The sequence below is a fragment of the Corticium candelabrum genome, chromosome 10 (assembly GCF_963422355.1).
Source record: "Corticium candelabrum chromosome 10, ooCorCand1.1, whole genome shotgun sequence".
In the NCBI taxonomy this organism is placed as follows: domain Eukaryota; kingdom Metazoa; phylum Porifera; class Homoscleromorpha; order Homosclerophorida; family Plakinidae; genus Corticium; species Corticium candelabrum.
The window spans coordinates 3,700,850-3,717,501 of NC_085094.1; the positions used below are offsets into that span (position 1 = coordinate 3,700,850).

Here is a 16,652-nt window from a genome sequence, read left to right on the forward strand (position 1 = left end):
ACAAAAAGGAAATTAAAAATTAGGGTTTTAACTCATAATAGGGTTGGATCACATGAAGCTCACATTGCAGCCGTTTCGGCTTTTTTCGAGTTGCCTATAGCATCTCCCATCGATGTAACACGCCCTGTTGTTGTCGTATCGAGTTCGACTTTCAGCGATGCTAGGGCAACTTCTTCCCGAGCCAGATCGAGGAACTTGCACGTTACGAGTTCTTCTTTCGTTCAGCACAGCGCAACAGGGAGCAGCGCATGTCCACGACGACCACGAGTTTACTCGACAATCGACTAGAGAATAAAACCCGTTCATTAATATCAAAAATATAGATTTTATTATAAAGCAATTGCGATAGCTATAGGCTATTAATTCAATTAACTGGCATTGATATTTGTGTAAAGCAATTAGGCCATTGCGAGAGAAGATATTGTACATACAAACTTGATTTATCAATTTCTTACTGTTGCACGGTCGGCATCGGTATCGGTACGTCGGTTTCGTGTAGTACTCAATGCTGCTTCCGTATTTCGTCCTATAGCAACAGAAATACGTTACAGGTATACGTATATTACTAGTATAATGTACAACTTCTGCCCAAACAGTAACTCTACTCTCTGTTCGCGTTGACTTTTGCGCTCGAAACTGACTAATAATGCAGCTGTATTTGTTTACCACACTCAGATGTTAAGTGATATCCCATTAACTGTACATTCTAGAGGTCAAATTACAATACAAAGATGTTAGGTAACAGTAGAGAAAGTCGCAGGCTATCAAGACAAAGCAGAACGAGAAGAGGAGTCAGAAATATCAAGCAACTAGTTGTGAAACAACAGCAACTGTGAGTTGGTGTCAAGGCAGCGGACCTTGCTAATTGGCTACTTCCTCTATTAGCAGCATTCTTGTTGTAAGACCATACCTACTTAATGAGTTAAGAACCCTAACGGCTCTTGATACGCAAAAGCCTTATCATACCGCCTGTGTAATACATACGCCGTCGTTACTCTAACTACAGAAAATCCGGGAACTTGCGGTTTCTAACGATACCAAGATCGTCACTGAGCGCCCTATTGCGCAGAAGTTAGTACAGATTTTCAAAGCGCAAAATCAACGCGAACAGAGAGTATAGAGATAACAGAATTACCGATCTTGTCACAACGGATAAGTTACTGTATTGCTGTCTAGAGTATGTCTGAACAGAGATCATCAGGTTGAATACAAAATAGGGCACGTGCACCGGCACCCGCGCTTTTATTAGAGTATCTGTACGTGTAAGTATTAAAGGACTGCAAGGGTTCGAGCTGATGCGTGCAGTTGCATACAATCAATACCGCAAGAGATGGAGATTCAGGAGAAGGCTACAGCGTGTTGATGTTTGTCGCGCGCGAATGGAAAGTTAGCACTAGCACATAGCGAGTCGATTTCTGACTGCGTTTAGCTACGTCGTGACGCGACCTGACACTCGAGAGGTACCGAGAACTCAGTAGAAAGAATAACTAGTAACCTCGACACATCTGTCCATCTCTAATCACCTCACACGGACTGGTGCAACGTTCTGTCGTAGACTACCGGTAAACCACACCCCACCCATGCAGTCATTACGAATTGAGTCAATCGTCGCAAAAGCCGGCGTTGCTCCTCCCACTCACGGTACCCGTAACACAACTCCTGTTAGCACTTGGATTGTGACAATGTTTACAGAAGCACCATGTTATGCAGTTGAGTGGATTTTAGTTTCCTGCACTGATAAGAATCTATGGACACCACGCGTCGACAAAGTAAGGAAAGGGCATGATCCAATAAAATTATGTGGAGCCCCATGGCATGACAATATATAGACACCCGGCTCCCAAGACCACAAGCACAGAATCCAATTGCCGTTAGTTTTACGTAACTCAAAGTGCCAAGTCTTACTTGTCATGCTTCAAGTTCAACAATCAAGAGACATGCGGTGTCCGTCTCCGACCAACAGAGTCTAGGAAAGGTCGAACATGCAATTGCATGCTCCTTCATGCATGATTCCCTAAGTTTCTCACCAGAAGATACGAGGTTTTGAAGCGCGTAAATGCTTGTACTGCACGAGATTCTGATTATACAGTTAACCTACCTACTGCCTGAGCAGCGACCCCATCCATTCCATCCACACTTGTAACGGTAGTGCTCTCGAGAAGCCGTTTGCTTGTATCGGGAAGCTTGGACAGAAGTCGATACACGTTCACTGCACCGATAGCGACTCCTAACACGTACAGTACAACAAATCGAGACAAATTCAGCAGTCAGTCTGTATTACACTAGCTCACCCGCCACAACCTCCTTGTCCGTACTCGTCTGCACGAGAGCAATGAATGAGAACGAGCAACGTCGACGCTAACAGCATCCAATGAACGAGACGAATGTGTGCCATCCACTGCATAGCTACACGAGACTATGTGAAGAATGTCTAGTTATGGTCTGTTGACTGCATGCATATATACATACACCAACTAATTAGCCCGTTCTTTGCTCGAGTTAGATTGACGTAATTACACAAATTCCCGCGTATACCCCTATTATTATTGGGCGGAAACAACACAAACCCCGGTTAGACTGTCTTTTCCCGTTCTCTGCCCGAGCTAACTAATTAGCACAAAGTCCAGCCATACTAAATATATAAAGTGGTAACAGATTCCCACGTGACCAATTGCAAATTGCCTCTGAAGTCGCGGCTGTTTCGACATTCGCGTTGGTCGCGTCGCCATGTTGCTGCCTTCGCAGGGAACGGGTGTAGCAAACGTGGCAGCTATTCGACGCGCGTACAGTACACACGCGGGTAATCGCAGCCCTTGGTCGTCTTACAACCGTTGTTACTGTCGCAAGCTTCTAGTATACTTGGCAGTCGGCTAGGCACGCGCGTGTCTAGAGCGTGCCCACGCAACTTGCACCACAAACGTCACCACGTCGAGCTTTAACTAATTGCTGTGACGTCTTACCTGGCTTTGCGGCGAGTTCGGATTCGGGTCGTTCGTGTACAGTATACGTAGCACTTTCCTTGGATGCGGATGCGTGTGTGTGCGTGTATGTGTGTGTGTGTGTGTGTGTGTGTGTGTGTGTGTGTGTGTGTGTGTGTGTGTGTGTGTGTGTGTGTGTGTGTGTGTATGTGTGTTGTGTGTGTCGGACAACCGAAACCGTCGCAGTACTGGCACGTCTCGCACGTCTACGCCGTTTCTTTGCATTCACCGTTAGTTAATTAATGCACTGGTCGTTCTTTCCAATTACTAGTAGTCGAAAGTAGAACCCACGCGCATGTCTGTTCACGCCTAGAGACGCATTTTTAGAAAGTATTAACCTGACATTAAATCCAATTTATACTGAGATGCTACACTGTCTACGCCTCTTTCAGGTTCGCACCGTTGCCGTTCTTGGCAACAGTCACGGTGTGTGTTCTTTCCACTTTAATATTAGCGCAACAGGTTGTGCATTTCCAAGCCGTCCACAGGCTGACTCGACAGTCAACTAGAATACACGACAGTTGGGGGTGAACCGCACAGTCTCGCTGTCTTGACCGTCCTTACTGTTGCAGTCTCTGCATTGAATCTTGTATATTGTGACGTCTCTATTGACAGTCTCCTGCTTGTACACTGTCCTGCAACAGCACAAAAGAAGTTTGTTTGAAAGGACGCTTGTGAGGGCATGATGTACACACACACACACACACACACACACACACACACACACACACACACACACACACACACGCACACGCACACACACACACAACACACACACACACACACACACACACACACACACACACACACACACACACATTCTTCTGTGTTAGATATTAGACAGACAACTATGATCAAATGGTCAAGTTTTAACTGGGCTGCAGCTGTTGTTATTTATTGCTACAGTGTTGTATAAAACCTATTTCAGTAATACAACCGATGCAAAATTGCATAAAATTAGTAAACCAGGATCTTGACTTCTACCTGGTATGTGACATGCACAATCACAGCAACAATAGATGACACAAAAATTACCACTGTCCATTGAGGACAATAAAAATACATGATTGGAAGCAAATAGTATAGAAACTAATTATGACTTCTCATGAACAAGTAGCTATCATGTAAACATTATTTACCTTGCCAATGGTTCCTATGCCCATAGTCAGACAGCAGCGGGCATCACTGGTGAAAAGTATATGCTTCATGCCGTTTATTTTACGATAAAACCTTTAGACACAGGAGGGATGATACCCCAAGTCTAGAGGAGGAATGATACCCCAAGGTCTACGTACCATAATATGCTAACAATACATACACAGTACCTCTATACAATAAACTGTAGCACACCATGGCAAGCCAAGTTCCAAATAGATATTGGCACAGAAGATATCTAAAAATCATTAGTTGATTAATATTAACAGGCAGACAGTTGTGAATAATAAAATCCTAAAAATTATGACCTCCCAACGTAAGATGACCCAAATGCTTAGTGACCTCTGCAAATCACTGAATTTCAAACTTGTGGCCCCCACAGTAAATTTGCCAGCCCCCGGACACTTAATAATGACCGGCCCCTAAATTAGCTAATTAATATTACAATTATTTAACGAAGTGGCTAGTGAGGCGGTACCGGCCCCGGATGCGGAGGTGGAGTGCCGGTAATTTGCACGTGACCCATACTCCCGGATTCCTGCTAACGTGCGTACTGGGTTCATTGTGACATTATCGTTCGTATTATGTTATGGATGCGGTGATGGAGTGTACGTGCACGCGTTCTTGAACATGCATAGCTAGTCTAGTCGTTTTCAATAGAAGGAGCACCTAGTTTTGAAGTGTTCATTGCGTCACTACGGAAGCCGAGTGTCACGTAATTTGGATACAAAGAACAAGTTTCGGAATGTATTTCACATGGTGCGACAGAGTTGGAAGCTGTGTTGTATGACTGTGATTGTAGTAATAAATGTACTAATTAATTAATTAATTAATTAATCAGTGACTGTGTTGACTGTCTAAGCTAAATATATTGGCTTTATTAGCTAGTTAATAATTGATTGCTATGTAGTTGTTGAACTTTACTTTAGAGATTTGTAGTTAGTTAGGTATCCTATATGCATGTGCTGTATAACTGGTTATTTCTGCGATCATGATATTCTTGCGTATTCTGCGAAGAAATCAGATTTATGGAGTGCACAAATAGAATTTGCAAATATTTATGCTTATCTTCGAGTCCCAGGAGTCATGTTGCGACACATGTACATGCATGTGTACATGTGTGTACCAGTAACTGTCTTCCTGGTTGAAATGCAGAAATTTAATTCGCAGCTAAAACTTTTGTCTAGATTCTCAAATTGCAGTAATAACCGGTTATATACGTAACTATATGGTATATAGTTAGGTAGGCAGGCAGGTGCATACATAGGTAGGTAGATTATCATTTTAGTTCTTATGTCACTGTGGTTTGAAGAGAGTAAAAAGATACTGGTAAAATAGCATTACATGATTCTGTCATCTGCTCTGCCAGATCTTGCTCTTAATATATAGTCAAACAACACTGCATAGCTTGCACATAATACACACACGTTTCTAATTTTACATAGCAACAGTTGCCTCTACAGCCAGTTTATCTTATTTGCTAGTCTTGTGACAGCTTTGGCAAAACCACCACTTTGATTTGGGTCTTTCTTTAAGACCAACACAACTCATGTGGGACCACAAGAGGCAATAGTCACACAAAATTGATGCTTCCTCATCCAAGTTGTGAAAGCAAACTTGGCAAACATAACTGCAATGTTTATGTTTCTGCTTGACAACATCTGTAAGTAGTAGCCAGGCATCATAGGTGAAAAAGTTTCGAATTATGTGCAAGTCAACATTGTCATCGAGGACTGCATTAGAGATGTTTTCTTGCTGAACTTTGATGTCTGATTCATCGATCAGCGTCTTGCGATTTTGTAGTGCAGCAGCTGCTATATTGTCATCAACAAACCATGCTAACATGACTGCAAAGTATGCAAAAGCACCTCGTGAACAAGGCCTTAATTATAAGCAAGTAAATAGACATGTGAATACCTCTTTCTTTCAATGATGTGTGTAACTTAATGAATGGTTGTACTTTTCCTGACTTTGCTTTCTTCTTAGCCGGTAAACTAATCACAGTCAATTCATGGCCTTTTGGACGGCCACGTTTTTGAAGAATAGGAGGCATTAAAATACGTAGAAACAGTATTATTTGATTTCCTTTCATCCTTAGCAGTGATATTACAGTATTTCAGTGATTATGTGCATCAGGGGTATGTGCAGAAGAGTCATTCAGTAACATTGTTACAGTGAGTAAGGGTATTTGTTCTGTGAGTACTGTACATTGTTTAAGAAACAGTATGATCAAATTCATTGCATTGCCAAATTCAACAGTAGTGTGAAGGCAACTAGGAATATAATATTCTCCTTGGACATCTAATTATGCAGGCAAAGCTAGCAGGTATCCCAGGTTTTGAGCCCTTTTTTCACAACGCGTGCATGCAAGTTTCACTGATACTGAAAACTCCACGCTAGCAATGCTTAATTAACAAGTCAAGTTGGCATTGCACATACACCACCAAAATTAATCATCTTTTCTAACATGTCATTTAATTCTATTTTTTGATTAAATAGTTACTCTGTAGGTAGTTCCATATACAGTCTGTTGATATGCTGATTGTTGTGCCTAAAAATTAGTGTAGAACTAGCTGGCATGGTGCTTGCATTTAGTTGCTTGTGAAACTGTTAGGTACAGAGTCTACTATCAGATATGCTGATCACTTAAATTGAATGAGGTTGTAAGTAAGTAGAGTATTCTAATCAATGCAATTAATGCCTCTGATTAAAACTCACTTTGGAGATTTTGTAAATTTCGTTTGTCATAGTTAGAGGTAGTTGCTTCGGATGAGAGAGTTTCTGATGGATGAGAGAGTGGTTGTGATTCACTAACTGTAACACTTCTTGGCTCTGTCAATACAGAAAACTATTCATCAGCGGACACAATGTATTAAACAGCATGAATTTTACTTAGCATTCAACAATAAGGGAAGTGTTTTGAGAACTTACCCTGAACAATGATATTTTCAGTAGACGCACATACTGCTTTATTCTTTGCAAAGTTTGTTTTGTCTGATTTTAGTGAATGATCATCTGCTGCAACACACATAATTGTATGGAACATATTAGCCTAGTTTTTCTTACAATAATGTGGTTTGTTGTCTGTGTCAAGAGAGGTAATATGTTAATGCATACATGTAGGTATGTGTGCAGTATGTCTGTCTGTACAGTATACAAGTATGCACACGTTTAAAGGGTATATATGTTGTGTGTGTGTGTGTGTGTGTGTGTGTGCGTGCGTGCATGCGTGTGTGTGTGGTGTGTGTGTGTGTGTGTGTGTGTGTGTGTGTGTGTGTGTGTGTGTGTGTGTGTGTGTGTGTGTGTGTGTGTGTGTGTGTGTGTGTGTGTGTGTGTGTGTGTGTGTGTGTGTGTGTGTGTGTGTGTGTGTGTTCATGCATGTATGTGCCATATTTCCTCAAATATTAACACGTGGGTTACTATTATTTCAACCTAATTAGCTCCATGGGTGACTATTCAAGCACTTTTTTTTACTATTTTTCAACATCTGGTATTATGCCTTTTCCACTCATTTGTTTTCATTTTTATGTAGATTTATTTGAATTTCTTTTTATCCACTGATGAAGGTTCTGTTTGTCGACTTTGTATTTTGTTGCCACGCATTGTTCAGAGATGATGCTCTACCTTCCTTCACAATATTCAATTTTTCAGATCTCTTTTTCTCTTCGTAGACAGTTCTTGGCAAATGGCAAACTAAACAATGAGTGTGAACAATGTCGGATACCAGTCTTTGGCTCCAAGGCATGGGTTACTGTTCAAACATGGGTTACTATCATTTCAAACTGATCTGATCCTTCAGTTATATTCGAGTACAGTCTATTATTCAAGGAAATATGGTGTGTATGTATAGGTTATTGTGTAATTAGCATGCTATATGGTTTTTAAAGCCTGAGGGGCATGGTTATCAAGGTCTAAAACCCTGCTGCTACTAAAAGCCATATAGCATGCTAATCATATAATAAGTAATTTATACAATGGTTATGTGATGTGTATATGATAAGTGAGAGTGCAATATTAACCGGAACTTCTTGCACACCTGCCGTACAATATTTCATATACTCCATCTAAATAAGCACTTGTGACTGGTCGCACGTCTTGTGACCATGGTCTAAGTGTATACGTATGCATGCATGCATGTATGTATAAATGTATGTATGTCTGCGTGTATAAGACACTGTTGGTTTATAAGTTTTGGGTACCATTGGTGGAGTCTGTAACACCATGATTAGATTTCATAGTGTTTTGTGAGTAGAGTGATTTGTTGTAAATTTTGTACGTTTTTGGTGGAGTAGCACAGACTCCTATAATACAAAGAAAAAATGTATGTATCAGTGTTGTACAATATTTACAATATTGTCTGTTGGTAATATTCTCAGGCTTCATTGTACTACACACATCTCTAATTCAGGCCTTGCTTCCCATAGAGAGCAAGCAGCCGCTACATAAAAGTGTCTCCACTGAAACCAGTGAACCACTATGATGTAGGTAGGCAGGTAGGTGTAGGTAGGTAGGTAGGTAGGTAGGTAGATGTAGGTAGGTAGGTAGGTAGGTAGGTAGATACACAGGTATGCGTAAAATCTGTTAGACAATTACATGTCAAGGGTTTATCAAGATTAAGCAGTAGTCATGTTTCTCTCCTTCAGTTGAATCTATTGGCACAAAAGAATTAATAAAATGTACTAGTAGTCTCTCATCAATTCGATCAGTGAGTCCATCAGCGCTGAGACCGTGCTTCTACTGACTTGAACTTTTAGTGTTCTGTGCGTAGAAGTTTGTGGCTAACAAGTTATTGTCAGTCAGTCAGTCAGTTTGCTGTGATTGTACGGACTTGAACTGTCATGGATAATATTTTTAACTTTAGTGTTTCGTATGTAACAAAAGCTTGTGTGTAATGATTAGTTTTGTCAGTCAGTCAGTCAGTCAGGGGGGTGAGCTTCTAGAGCATGCGCAATCTCGAGGGTAACACGCACCTTTCGCCGATCTTGCTGTACACGAAGTCCACGTTTCCGGGTCTGCTTCTGAACCGTAGATCATCTTGCCGTTGACTAGGCTTTGTAAGTAAGTTCACTACTTACCATTTCGTGCATCTTGTGAGAGACTTTGCCTGCGTAGAGACGCGCAGGAAGCCATTTCTTGAAAACGGCTTCTTGAGGGTAAGAGACTGCTGTTCAAGCTGAAGGCGCCTGATTCACATTCTGAACAGATACACGTGGAGTGGAAGCACAGACTACTCATTGCCTAGAGATGAATTAGTTTTGGCGAGTGAAATCATGCCACCTGGGAACCCATTTTGGGTAACCAGACATGTAGGCGTTCCCCGTTGTTTCTGGGCAGTCTAGCTTGCTTCTGTATATATGTGATTGGCCAAGTCGAAGTTCTTACTGTGATAACCTGCACTCGATAGGTACCCTGACGCGGATCAGAGTACGGTACACGTACTCTGTAGTCTGTTTACAATTAGGTCTGCAGTCTACAAGTCCCAGCAACAGTTATGTCTAAAGTAACACAACACATACGCACTATTCCATAGCTGTAATGTCTAAATCAGAAAGCAGAGGCTGTTCTACCTCATCTGCAGTTGATCAAGACGTGTATAGTAGTGATGTCAAAATTGAAGATGTTAGTTGTCAAAAATGTCACTGAGGCACTGAAGCTGATGGTTTACGACCAATAATTGAACAGCAAGCAAATGAAATAGTGGAACTTCAAAACAAGATTAGAGTTCTCGAGCAAGACCTTGCATCTGCAGAGTCTGGGTTGCAAGGAAAGGCATTCTCATGATAAAATCAAGTCTTACACAAGTTTTGTGTAGAGAAATGTACTTGATACAGTGTGGAGTTCGACTGAAAGCAGCCAAGACAATTTTTCTGTATAGCAAACAAAGAATCAGGCCAAGGCACATCAAGTGATGTGTAAGCTCATGAGCTCACCGCCTTCCATGAAGAGTTGCATAGGCTAGACAAACTTTTGCTGACTCTAGTTCGACAAGATACATAGTTTCACAGTTCCACAGTTCAAGTAGTCTGCTAGATGGGGGAAAAGTAGTCCTAGTTTCGGCCGCACAGACAGTGACAGTGCAGCACGTTTGGTTACCCCGAATGGGTTCCCCTACTACAAAATCTTTGCCCTACCACGAAATCTTCATCTGACAAAACTTCCATCACTAAGCAATGAGTAGTCTGTCTTTCCACTCCACGTGCATCTGTTCAGAATGTGAATCAGACGACTTCAGCTTGAACAGCAGTCTCTTACCCTCGAGAAGCCGTACTCAAGAAATGGCTTCGTACGCGTCTCTACGCAGGCAAAGTCTCTCACAAGATGCACGAAATAGTAAGTAGTGAACTTACTTACAAAGCCTAGTCAACGGCAAGATGATCTACGGTTCAGAAGCAGACCCAGAAACGTGGACTTCGTGTACAGCAAGATCGGCGAAAGGTGCGTGTTACCCTCGAGATTGCGCATGCTCTAGAAGCTCCGCCCCCGAATATCGTCTATTATGAAGGTCGATGATTGACTTTGCATGGACATCATGCGGATTGACTTGGGTCATATTGAGGAACCGTAAGTGCATCTTTCCTACATGTAGTAATACTTCAGTTAGTCAGCGTGCACACCTAGGAATATACATGGAGGTCTGCCTAGAAACAACTCAGGCAGAGGTCAGCGGAAGTACTCGGGTTTGATCCCCTGGTGATTTTGAGGGGCTGGTGTCCCTAACGCATACATGTATCTTCAACAAGAGTATGTAGGTAGGTAGGTAGGTATGTAAGTATGTAGATACACAGGTATCCGTAGATGCTGACAGACAATTACCTGTCAAAGGTTTGTCAAGATTAAGCAGTAGTTGTAAGACCTCATCATGTTTCTCTCCTTCAGTTGAATCTATTGGCACAAAAGAATTAATATGGCTGTATGATGTTAAAGATGTGTTTGCATATATGCATGGACGCTAGCAGAATCTTACCACTGATCAGTTCCACTTCTTGTCCATTTCCCAAGCAGAAACCAACTCTTTCATCACATTCAATCTGCTGGTGAAATTGACTCCTGATGCTTCTGAAGCTAAACTAGCAAGTTTGGTAGCAATCTTTGAAGCCTGATGGAATTTTTCAAACTACAACATGGACACGTGCTAATTTATGTAACAGTTGAGAATCACTTTGACAACGCACCTGAGAGTGTACTTTTCTTGATGGTGTTTCAAAGCTAACGATGGTTGCTGTAGACGGGGTTTGATGAGCAATAGGTGAAAATGCTCTGTGGTTAGATTTGTAGTAATCTAAAGACCATCTTCTGTCACAAAGTTCTTCAGTGAACATGTTCAATCCGAGATCAGATCGAGCTGCCAGTATGTGAAGACAAGGCAACCTCATTGACTGCCAAGTCATGCACTGGCATGTTGCGGGGTGACTACTATTGAACTATCGTTGTATGCAACATGGTAATGTTGGTTGCCATCATTTGCGAGCTGTACCTTTGTCTTCATATCCATGTGTTAGGCAACAAATCTGTAGGCATAAGGTGTAAGATACTTCATATAGTTAATCGGTGCTGCATAAGTGATAGAATGGTATGTTACAGGGACTTTGAGAGTAGACAGGCTTGCTTGATAGTCTCGTTCTGATCGAAGCACTCGTAAAATAAGAAAGTACTTGTCAACAAATGTTTCTAGTGATGAGTACCGGGAAATTACTGATTTTAAACAACATTGAAATTACATAAGACACAGTCTGGTCTCTAATAAAGTCACATCTGTCAGGCCCTTTGAAAAATTAAGGACGTGTTTATGTTAGAGATAATACGGTATGTGTTGGTACAGTACATGTACATGTACAAGGAATTAATTATTATTACTCTTGATATTTCATGATTATGGCTCTCTTTAAATCTTCACACAACTAGTGATTGACCATCTTCAGATGCTCTTAGGGTGGGCAGTCTTTCCTAAAAGTCCTGTTGACGGAAAGCACAAAGAAAAAAATACAAAACACAATGAAAATGTAATTGGAAAATTAAATGAAAAACTGTTTTGAGTGCAAATACTAAAGTTATAACATTTGAGAAATTTGCATTAGCAAAAAATTCTGGTATCAATTAATTAAGCTTATGTGCAGTTTGGTGTGTTTGCTTATCCTTTGAAGTTATTTTTAGTACTGTATGTACAAGGAATATTTCATTATGGTTTGTTATGGAATTGATTGTAAAGCCTACATCTTAGGGAAATCCTGTTGCTCTTTTATGGCTTGCATACTGAACTCAAGTCAGGCAACACTCACAAGTAACGTTTCTTTGCACTTCAGCACAGAAGTAACAGCATGACGAAATTTTTGGTATGTTTTGAAATGTAGGAATTGTGGTTGTATAAAATTACAAAAATAATATGTAATATGATATAGAAATATGTTTCAGGTTACCCGTTGAATTTTACAAAACAAATCAACCAATGGTCTGAAATTGTACCCCAACAATTGTTGATATTAATTTTACTGTGGACTAGTTGATATTAAATGTAGTAATTTTCAAATTTGCTTAAGAATTGTAGAATATAGAATATCCAAATGCATCTATGCTGCCACCCTGATACAAACTAATAGATGAGAGAATCTTAGCATTTTTACCCAGCCCGTGCCTTGCTGTATTTTGAACATGCTTCATTGAAAGACATTTTTGTCTTTAGAAAGTGTGAAGAAAGAATGAAGACGATAAAGCAGCAATGATGTATACTGGGTATATTTATGTATTTTCAATAGTGTAGTACAGTACTGTGCAGATATAACACTACATCAGAGATTTCACTGATCAACTATTTATATATATAATAACAGTATTTGCCGAGCGTAGTTAATTACTGTTTCTTTTTACGTTTGTTCTTTTTATCTGAGACTACTGTATGTACAGTATTTTAGCCTGGGGCCACAATTTGACCCATCACCATGGAAAAGGTGTAGGTCCTTGGATTCCTAAACAATTGCTAACGCACAAGCTGCACTTACGATGTAGACCGCTTTCCTTCTCCACGGGCAGCGAATTTTTTGCCTCCGTGAATGCAGCTATACGTCATCTCATAGTATGTAATTGCGTCAGAAAGGGGACGATTGATTCGCTTCCGGGCAGCCTCAACACTTCTCGAGTCTCTTCTCCATAATTTTGTATATGTTTATGACTCATACACCGACAATCGCTCTTGTAGGTCGGCGAATAAGTTCAATCTTTTCCCAACAGAAAAGAATGCGGAATCAGTCGGACTTCCCGCCATTCGTCGCTTCTAATTAGCATGACATCATCGGTCACGTGCAAATTACCGACACTCCAAGTCCTCCGCATGCGGGACCGGTACCGGCTCTCTAGCCACTTCGATTATTTAATTACCTATTATACAACGTCAGTAGAAACAATCTCATTGCTTCACCTGGCTAGAGTGGCCCTGCGGCCACAGCTGCGGTGGCTGCACGCACTGTCTTAGGAACCACTCTGCTATGAAAGATCTCGACAGACGTTGCTGGTCGGCAATTGCAAGAAACAACCTAGATTTTCGTCATCAGACGCCTGAAAACAGAACTCGATCAGTTTTTCTTAGGGTTGAGAAAACAAAAGTGCGTACCACTGACTTGAGCAGGTCAATGAAAGCCACGCACGAATGTGAAGTGTTCGCGTCATTCAGTACAAATACGCATGCGTGGTTGTCCGTTGGCAGGTCAGGATCGAGACATTCCGAGATATTGCAGTAGACTAGAATTTTAGGCTAAACTTATGCAGACCCAGCGCTAATGTAGTGTACACTTTAGTTAGCTATGTCTACTTGTGTGTACACCCGTTCTCAAGTGTGCATTGTGTGCACGTGGTGTGGTGTGGTGTGTGTGTGTGTGTGTGTGTGTGTGTGTGTGTGTGTGTGTGCGTGCGTGCGTGCGTGCGTGCGTGTGGTGTGTGTGTGTGCGTGCGTGCGTGTGGTGTGTGTGCGTGCGTGCGTGCGTGCGTGGTGTGTGTGTGTGTGTGTGTGTGTGTGTGTGTGTGTGTGTGACAAATGAATTTTGACACAACCGAAAACACACATTTGAATTCGTCTACGTGGTTATTAATTAAGTAATTAAATAGTCACCTGCAACAACGACTGCACGCAATGGCTTACAACACAGCTTTGCTATGAAACATCTCAATACACGTTAATTGCTACGAACTATAGTAGTCGGTATGCAAGAACAACGCAAATTTCCATTGTAGATGTCTGGAAATATAAAATCTTCTAAAATTAAAATTTCTCATTATCTAAACCCACTGGCGTTGCGACTTAGATTTGGTTGAGGGGCACACTAAGAGGCTCTGCACAACAAGGCTAAATGTATTATTAATTAATCATGTATATGTGTATATGTATATATTTAACACACACACACACACACACACACACACACACACACACACACACACACACACACACACACACACACACACACACACACACACACACACACACACACACACACACACACACACACACACACACACACACACACACACACACACACACACACACACACACACACACACACACACACACACACACACACTTGTATAGATAGCTACACATACATACATACATACATACATACATACATACATACATACATACATACATACATACATATATATATATATATATATATATATATATATATATATATATATATAGCTATCTATACAATGTGTATATATGTATATGTATGTATGTATGTATATATGTATGTATGTATGTATGTATGTATGTATGTATGTATGTATGTATAGCTATCTATACAACATGGATAGATAGCTGCCGGCGAGAATTTGTGGGGCACTGTGCCCCATGGCCCCCTTCCGGTTCCGTCGCTATGAAACCTGTATAGTTGAGATGAACGCAAGCTTGTAAACCATCGAGTCCAGGAAGCCCAAACACACAAATTTTATATTATACTGCAGCAAACAAAGTCAAAAGCACAATTTGTAATTACCACAATCAGTCAACAATGTCAAACAATAAGCTAAGGTCACACTAGCACATGTACACTAGAGAGCAAACATCATATATACAATCCAATTCAAACGTCATATCTGAAGGATTGATTATAGTGCTGAACAGTCAAAAAACAACAAACGCGATCAAACTTTAGGTATGTATAGGCATACGACAACAGCGCGGCAGTCGTCTCAATCATAAGAAGTAGGCGACACGATAGTGTCATAGTCATATTCTGCCGACACATTCGACCATTGCTGGGCACTCTTATTGAAATCGCACATTTGCCCTCCGTTGTTCGGATTGAATTGTCCGTCGCGGTAACAGTCACTGCCGATGCGGCAACCGCACGTAGACGGCGACGTGACGCAACCAAACGCAAGACCGCAAGTGCCGTCGCCATTGCACCTCTGGCAGTAGAGGCATCTGTATGGTTTACCGACGCAACATCCGTACTGACAGGTATCATTAGACGTGCAATTGTTACTGTCGTCGCATGTTCCCACGGAAAGCCTTTTCCACCAATATCTTGAATAGCTCTTTTGGCATTGCTAACCAGTAAAATTAATTAGTTAATATAAATATAAATAAATTAATTAGTTAATACAAATAAAATACATAAATAAACAAAAATTTAATATAAAATTAAAAATAAAAAATAAAAATTGAAAATAAGAATAAAAATAAGAATTAGCAATTACAATAAAAATAAAAATGGCTAAACATTAAATAAATTAATTTTTTTAAGTAAAACATTTAAAAAAGGAACAAAAAATTAAAAAATAACAAAAAATAAAAAATAATATAAATAAAATAAGTAACTAAACAACAACATAAAAAATAATAAAATAAAATTAAGTAAAACAGTAGAAAGGAAAGGAAAAAATACAGAATGAAAAATACAGAATGAAAAAATACAGAAGTATATAAAAATTAAAAAATTAAAACAAAAGTAAAAATAACTAAACACTAACATAAAAGAATAAAATGTAAATTAAGCAAAACAGTAAGAAAAGAAAAATAATATTAAAATCAAAATCAAAATCAAAAATAACATAAAAAAGTTTAATTATAACTTTCAATAAGTTCTCATCACGTGAAGCTCACATTGCAGCCGTTGGGGCTTTTTTCGAGTTGCTTGTAGCATTTTCCATCGATGTAACACGCTTTGTTATCATCGTATCGAGTTCGCCTTTCTTCGAGACTAGGGCAACTTCTTCCCGATCCAGACTGAGGAACTTGCAAGGTACGAGTTCTTCTTTCGCGCAGCGCAACACAACAGGGAGCAGTGCAGGTCCATGACGACCACCCACTCACTCGACAATCAACTAGAGAATAGAGTAAGCGCTAACTACGTCGCATATTCTGCATATTTCACAGAAATGCACGCGCACGCGCATAATACACATATAGACAGTCTAATTTAAAAATAACAAAAAATTGATTTTATTAAGTGTAGTAGCTAGAGGCTATTAGGTTAATGATTTAACTGGCTTTGAAATTATCAATTTCTTACTGTTGCACGGTCG

The 16,652-nt window shown here is 40.3% G+C and overlaps 1 protein-coding gene across 5 annotated transcripts; it reads right to left on the bottom strand.

Moving 5' to 3' along the window:
* Nucleotides 1-3,293: 3,293 nt before the first annotated feature.
* Nucleotides 3,294-13,788, bottom strand: LOC134185890 (uncharacterized). 5 transcript variants are annotated; one of them, XR_009970866.1, is made up of 5 exons: nucleotides 11,098-11,176; nucleotides 10,947-11,015; nucleotides 7,065-7,151; nucleotides 6,852-6,965; nucleotides 3,294-3,613 (listed from the first exon to the last, which is right to left on the bottom strand). XR_009970866.1 is itself a non-coding variant. In XM_062653774.1 (5 exons), the coding sequence occupies exons 1-5, from the start codon at nucleotides 9,165-9,167 to the stop codon at nucleotides 3,400-3,402; spliced, it is 417 nt and encodes a 138-aa protein (XP_062509758.1). In that variant the 5' UTR covers nucleotides 9,168-9,274; the 3' UTR covers nucleotides 3,294-3,399. The 5 variants fall into 5 exon arrangements, 2 of the variants coding, with proteins under 2 accessions (XP_062509758.1, XP_062509757.1); XM_062653774.1 differs by lacking the exons at nucleotides 10,947-11,015; nucleotides 11,098-11,176 and adding an exon at nucleotides 9,104-9,274 and having other exon boundaries at nucleotides 3,294-3,483; nucleotides 3,543-3,613; nucleotides 7,065-7,148; XM_062653773.1 differs by lacking the exons at nucleotides 10,947-11,015; nucleotides 11,098-11,176 and adding an exon at nucleotides 9,104-9,274 and having other exon boundaries at nucleotides 3,294-3,483; nucleotides 3,543-3,613.
* Nucleotides 13,789-16,652: the final 2,864 nt, after the last annotated feature.

Excerpts from the sequence above, each read along its gene's own strand:
- LOC134185890 (XM_062653773.1), bottom strand. The coding sequence starts at position 9,167 with ATGATCTACGGTTCAGAAGCAGACCCGGAAACGTGGACTTCGTGTACA. Across the intron at positions 6,966-7,064 it reads TGAAAATATCATTGTTCAGG|AGCCAAGAAGTGTTACAGTT; the intron begins GTAAGTTCTCAA and ends CTGTATTGACAG. Across the intron at positions 3,484-3,542 it reads TCAATGCAGAGACTGCAACA|TTGACTGTCGAGTCAGCCTG; the intron begins GTAAGGACGGTC and ends CGTGTATTCTAG.